Source organism: Herpailurus yagouaroundi, unplaced genomic scaffold (assembly GCF_014898765.1).
Source record: "Herpailurus yagouaroundi ecotype Mexico unplaced genomic scaffold, PumYag 67556, whole genome shotgun sequence".
Classification (NCBI taxonomy): Eukaryota; Metazoa; Chordata; class Mammalia; order Carnivora; family Felidae; genus Herpailurus; species Herpailurus yagouaroundi.
In genome coordinates, this window is record NW_024420362.1 from 2900109 (window position 1) to 2907464 (window position 7356).

Below are 7356 nucleotides of genomic sequence, written 5' to 3' on the forward strand. Positions count from 1 at the left end.
TGACATAGTACTGTAAGTCCTAGCCTCAGCAATCAGAAAACAAAAGGAAGTAAATGAATCCAATTCAGCAAGGAAGATGTCAAAATTTCACTATTTACAGACCACATGATACTCTATGTAGAACACCTGAAAGACTCCATCAAAAAATTTCTAGAACTGATAAACAAATTTCAGGATAGTCGAAGGATATAAAATCAACATAGAGAAATCTGTTGCATTTCTATACACCAATAATGAAGAGGCAGAAAGAGAAATCAAGGAACCAATCTCATTTATAACTGCACCAAAAACCGTAAGATACGTAGGAATAAACCTAACCAAAGAAGTAAAAAGAAAAAATTGTACTCTGAAAACTATAAAACACCTACATTATGAAAGAACTTGAAGATGACAAAAGAAATAGAAAGCTATATATGAAGCTATTATAAAGTTATTGTCATCAAGAGAGTATGATACTGACACAAAAACAGACACATAGATCAGTGGAACAGAATAGAAAAGCCAGAAATGGACCTACAACTATATGGTCAACTAATCTTTGACAAAGAAGGAAAGAATAACCAATGGAATAAAGTCTCTTCAACAAATGGTTTTGGGAAAACTGGACAGCAACATGCAGAATAATGAAACTACACTACTTTCTTATACCATATACAAAAATAAATTCAAAATGGATTAAATACCTAAATGTGAGACAGGAAACCACCAAAATCCTAGAGGAGAACACAGGCAGCAACCTTTTTGACCTCACTCAGAGCAAATTCTTACTAGATATGTCTCCATATGCAAAGGAAACAAAAGCAAAAATAAACTATTGGGGCTTCATCAAGATAAAAAGCTTCTATACAGTAAAGGAAACCATCAAAACAATAAATAAATAAAAGGCAGCCTACAGAATGGGAGAAGATATCTGCAAATTACATATCTGACAAAAGGTTAGTATCCAAAATCTATAAAGTACTTATCAAACTCAACACCCCAAAAACAAGTAATCCTGTGAAAAATGGGCAGAAGATATGAATAGACACTTGTCCAAAGAAGACATGAATAGATACTTGTCCAAAGAAGACACCAAGATGGTTGACAGAAAAGATGTTCCACATCTCTCTTCATCAGGGAGATACAAATCAAAACCATGATGAGATACCACCTCACACCTCCTAGAATGTCTAAGATTAACAACACAAGAAACAACAGGTGTTGGTGAGAATGCAGAGAAAGGGGAACCCTCTTGCACTGCTGGTGGGAATGCAAACTTGGTGCAACAACTCTGGAAAACAGTATGGAGGTTCCTCAAAAATTTTAAACTTAGAATTACCCTAAAATCCAGCAATTGAAATATGAGGTATTTACCCAAAGGATACAAAAACGTTGATTTGAAGGGGGGCATGCACCCCCAATGTCTATAGCAGCACTATCAACAATAGTCAAATTATGGAAAGAGCCTAAATGTCCATCGACTGATGAATGGATAAAGAAGAGGTGTTATATATATATACAATGGAAGATTACTCAGCCATCAAAAAGAATGAAATATTACCATTTGCAATGACATGGATAGAGCTAGAGTGCATTATGCTAAGCAAAATCAGTCAGAGAAAGATAAATACCATATTATTTCACTCATATGGAACTTAAGAAACAAACCAGATGAACATATGGGAGGGGGGAAAAGAGAGAGCAAAACAAACCATGAGAAACTCTTAAAGATAGAGAATAAACTGAGGGTTGATGGAGGGAGGTGGGTGGCAATGAGCTAGGTGAGTCATGGGTAATGTTGAGGGCCCTTGCTATGATGAGGACTAGGTGCTGAGCACTAGGTGTAAGTGATGAATCACTGAATTCCACTCCTGAAACTAATATTGCACTGTATGTTAACCTACTAGAATTTAAATAAAAATGTGAGGAAAAAAGAAATCATCACTCTAAACTTAAGAGCAATATGACAGCAATGGAAGCTAAGAGGTAATGGGTTACTTTTTTATCCTATTATGGTCCTATCATTACATGTTTTGTATAAAGGAAAAGAGTTGTTGAAGAAAGCTATCTAAACTTCTTGGGTCCAACAAATGTGAAATTTAAGTCATTTCAGATGCAAGTGTCATGCTTTGACTATGATAATTTATTCCACATGGAGTAGATATAACATATACATATATTTTTATTTTGAATATGTACTTTACACCTATTGTTTCACATGCCTATAATTTAAAAGATCCACCATTTATTCATTTCCTAAGCATTTATATGCAAGTTATTAAAATGTCCTAACTAAAACTTGACGTTAGTTTAGAATAATCTAAGTCAAGCCATCATGTTTTTTAAAACTGCCAAACTCCTTAAGTAATAAGTAATTATGTTTTGACATAACAACTAATGCCTTGTGGGAAAAGGCTCTACAGGAAATCTCACTACTATGAATTTATCTAGTTGCTACCCTGATTACAGTTATTTAGTATCCTGGGAATCTGTGAGAGTTGACAATGCGAGTCAATAAGAATTTAAAACTAAGGGTTCTACAACTACTTTTACAGATGAGGGGATTGATAGCCAGAGAAGTCAAATGATTTTTTTTTTTTATTAAAATTTTTTTTGTCAACGTTTATTTATTTTGGGGACAGAGAGAGACAGAGCATGAACGGGGAAGGGGCAGAGAGAGAGGGAGACACAGAATGGGAAGCAGGCTCCAGGCTTTGAGCCATCAGCCCAGAGCCCGACGCGGGGCTCGAACTCACGGACCGTGAGATCGTGACCTGACTGAAGTCGGACGCTTAACCGACTGCGCCACCCAGGCGCCCCTCAAATGATTTTTTAAATGCCACTCAACTTATTGGTAAATCATGTACTATATCTCCCAATTTCTAGTACTGTTTTTGTTCTATTATTTGTTTCTCTCAATTGAATAAAGAGATTTATCTTGATTTGTAGAGATGCAAGGTTCATTAGTGCTGTCTTGTTAAGAGACTAGAATCTGCACAAATCTGTTGCAAAACAGTAAGGGTACAAAAGTTGTGAAATTCTGTATTAATGCTGATAGAAATCTTTCTGAAAGAGACTTCCAGGAACAGAACAATTAGTATAGTCTATACAGCAGTCTTATGTCAACTAGCAAGTATCTTCTACACATGTCAGATGTTCTTTCCTGTTAACATGTGTGCATAATATATACATATATAATCGTATATAATCCCATATGTTTAAGAAAGACTACAGATTAAAGAATCTTATAGCATTAGTTATTAATAGCTATACATTTATATTATAGTAATAGCTACACATTTGTGCAGTTTTTGGTTACTGTTATAATTATTTCTATTAAATATCTTAAGATTATCAAAAACACCATCTAAAGAGAATTATACAATTAATTAATTAGTGGTATTTTACTTATAGGAATATAGAGCAAATCTAATACAGTAACAAAAAAGTTTATAGAAAAAATAACTATAACTTCATAACCTGTACAAAGATTACTGTTACAAAAAAACCCTTGTCTAGAATTTGTAAAGTCCCTCATATTGCAACTGCTATACATATACAAAAAAACCTTCCTATCTTCCTAAAATGTCTTTTATGTATATTAATTCACTGACATTAATTGAACAAAGAAGGGAAATCTTCACCATTGCAAACAAGTTCTTTTCTGCTGGTTCTTAGCACACAAGTCAAACCATACGTTTGGATTTTCCTTTTCAATGGAATAAAAATTCTGTAAAAACTGGTATTCAACACATAGCATTTAACCATAAAAGAAAAAAATATATATAATTTGGGAACAGATTTATGTTTCCATAATTGTAAAAAACTACCAGTAAATATTTTGTGAAGCAAAGTATATTTTTAAATATATTTCAATGAAGCTTATTATGATTTGCACCATAAAGACCCTTTGACAACTGAATAAGCACCTACTATTTTGTCAGTTTCATACTTCCATATACTGTTGGGCAAGTTCTCACCTTTTGTCACAGGCAGAAATAAATACTACTTACCTTATTATTCATGAATGCTTTGAGGCACTGAATAAGTTTATACTGATTCTTCTTGTCTATGTTTTCTTGCCTGAATAAAGGGGAAATAAACAGGTTACACTGTGCTCAAAAATTTCCGCTTTGGTGATTTTTTTTTTTTCATGTTTATTCTTACTGTTTCTTGTCCAGAAGCTTTTCCAGCACATCCAATAAGAGTCCGAGACCTTCATGGCTAAAGTTGTTAACCCAGCTATAAAATGATCAAAAAAATGTGTATAAATAATTTATATATTTAAAACATTAAATATCCAAAATGAAATTTTGATTTTTAAATCTGATAATCCTGTCTTTATAACACTTGTCATTTTTTTTTTCTACTTCCATTGCTATAAGTATTGACTCTATGAAGATGATTCAGAGATCTTTACCTCAATGCCAGACTTCGCTTCACATTTTAGATTGCCTATTCCACAGTAATGCCTTGGTTGTTTCACCAGCATCAGATACTGAAGTCGGCATATATAAGCCAAATTGATCTTCCCCTGTATCTCTGTTACCCTAAATCAAATCTTCTTCCACTCTTCCATACTCTGTTAATAACACTGCTATTCTTTGAATCCTTCAAACTTGAAATACTGGCATAATTTTTTGATCTCCATCTCTTTCACCTTTGTATTTATTCTTTTCATTCATTCCACAAATATTTATTGAGTACCTACTAAGCACCATGCATGTTCTGGGTGATAGAGATATAACAGGCAACAAAACTAAGCCTTTACCCTCATGTAGCTTACTATCAAAAAAGAAGGAGACATGATAAACAGATAAACAAGTATATAATAAAATGTCGGTAGTTTGGAGCTATGAAGAAAAATCAACTTTAGTAAAAGGAATAATGAATGCCAGGATGTGATTTATTTTTAAATATTTTTTAATGTTTTTATTTATTTTTGAGAGACACAGAATGCAAATGTTTCATATGCACTGCCATCAAGCTATAAAGCATTTATTTATTTATTTATTTATTTATTTATTTATTTATTTATATTTAAATTTTAATATTTATTTCTCTTGGAGAGAGAGAGACTGAGTATGAGCGGGGGAGGAGCAGAGAGAGAGGGAGACACAGAATCCGAAGCAGGCTCCAAGCTCTGAGCTGTCAGCACAGAGCCTGCGTGGGACTTGAACCCACAAACCATGAGATCATGACCTACGCCAAAGTCGGATGCTTAACTGACTGAGCCACCCAGGCACCCCAGGATGTGATTTTTTTAATGTGTTGTCAGGGAAAGATTGTTTGATTAGGTTGCATTTGAGCAGAGTCTTCAAAGAAGTGAGGACTTTCACAGTAGAAGGATGAAGGACAAATCAAGTCCTGAGGAGGTAGCTAGTATGCTTTGAGTATTCCAGTAATTGTGAGGAGACCCGTGTGGCTGCAGCTGAATAAGAAGTCTTGGAAGAATGGCAGCAAATGAAGTCCCATGTGTGGTAAAAGGCTGGAAGACTGATCATGTACAGCTTGGTTTGACTTTCTGTCATCCAGTCATGAATATGCTACTTGTAGAATGACTCCCACATATTTCCCCTCCCCTCCTTTTCATTGTGTCTGATAACATTCTAGTTTAGCCCTAGTTACCTTTTCTTTAATGTGACAGGACTCTCCCAACTAGGGTCTCTGCAGCATCATTCTTTTATTCAGTTTACAAAATGCAAGATTAGATTGCACTTAATCAGCAGTCATATGTCCAAAAATTTCCTCTGTACTACCCAACACATTTCAAGTCCCTTGACCCAATATTCTGATCTAGCCTCTAATATTCAGAACCAATCACATCCACAATGTATATGGAAGTTCATTTTAAACAAATTGTTTTAATTTCCATAGTGAAAATGAGAAAAAATCAATATGGCATTGTAATGATAATTGGCAGCAAGCTACTGTTCATTTGAGGCATGTAATCAATCAGTACAATCAGCCATTTTCTCTAAAGACTCTCCCTAATCAGTGGGGTGGTGGTGGAAAAATAAAATGACATCAGCTCTAAGAATAATATATCAGCAGATATTACAGCACAATATACCCTTACAGAAAACTTAAAGTAATAGAAATTCTGAACAAATTTATATACCCAGCCCTTGGTATCTCCTTTGGCATTTAAGAAGATAAAATAATCTATGATTTCCTTAAATTTAATACTTATAAATTGCTTTTCAAGATTCTAAATTTTACTCATATTCTTTTCACACCCAGTAATTCTAAAATTATTGGTTACTTTTTTCTTGGATTAGCAAAGTGTTTGGTATAAGAACATTACTTATATCTGGTCACTTAACATCAGTCACCCACACATCCCAGACTTCTTCAAATTGTGCGGTTTATGGTACTTTGGTTTAACTCAGTGGAAATTACTTGGTCTGAAAAAAATAGGATACTCATGAAACCTAAGTGTGAGGATGCAGGGCCTATTTATTAAAAACTAGGCAGTGAAAAGTCTTAACGGAATATTTTAGGCCAATGGGCAGTGGAGGCCTAGTTAGAATATTCAAGACTTTTAAAGTAGACAGAATAGGAGTCCAAAAGGAGCCTGATACTAGAGGGATAAAATAATTATGTAGCATGATGACACTCGACAGGTTAAAAGGAAGGGAATGCAGCTAAACATATCTTTTTTTTTTTTTCTTTTTCTCTTGCCAGCATCATTGCTCTTTCAGGCACTAAACACTTTGTGGCCTTTAGCCAAATGCTGTTTTTTCTTTTTCTTTCTCTCTTTCTCTCCCTCTCTCTATAAATATATTGATTTTAGCAAATACAAAAGTGGCCATGAAATGATGAAGCAGTTTAAAAACAAAATGTTGGCTACTCTACATCGGCAAGAATGCTGATACTACTACACCTGAAGTAACTATAAATCAGTGGTTCTCAAGGTACGTGCCCCAAACCAGCAGCAGCAGCATCAACATCAGCTGGGAACTTGTCAAAAATACAAATCTGTGGGCCCCACCCCAGACCCACCAAATCAGTAACTCTGGGGATGGGGCCCAGCCATCCGTGTTTTAACTAAACCTCTAGGTGATTCTGATGCTCAATTTTGAGACCCACTGACATAGAACACTGCCTTTCTCAAGCAAGACTCAGGCTCAAAATTCAAGATTGCTTTATACACCCCCTCAACCATACCGTGAATTCCCACTGCCACAGGACAGAGATTCAGTCCAAGCAAGTACATGTGGAACATTTTTCACAGTATGTAAATTTCAGCTCTGAGTTACTCCATACTAATTGGAATATCTAGAGGTATAAATATACAGTTGATGACTCTATTTAAAATCTGCCTCAGAATGAGAAAAAATGAAATATGGCCTTTTGTAGCAACGTGGATGGAAC

At 34.8% G+C, this 7356-nt stretch overlaps 1 protein-coding gene across 4 annotated transcripts in view; it reads right to left on the bottom strand.

Moving 5' to 3' along the window:
* Positions 1–7356, bottom strand: part of DIAPH2 (diaphanous related formin 2) — a 1032498-nt gene that overhangs the window by 792719 nt on the left and 232423 nt on the right. For all 4 annotated transcript variants that reach the window (XM_040467675.1, XM_040467674.1, XM_040467672.1 and 1 more), the window contains 2 exons: positions 4147–4221; positions 3993–4062 (listed from right to left, as the gene is read on the bottom strand). In XM_040467675.1, coding sequence (XP_040323609.1) covers positions 3993–4062; positions 4147–4221 — 145 coding nt within the window. The remainder of the gene's footprint in view (positions 1–3992; positions 4063–4146; positions 4222–7356) is intronic.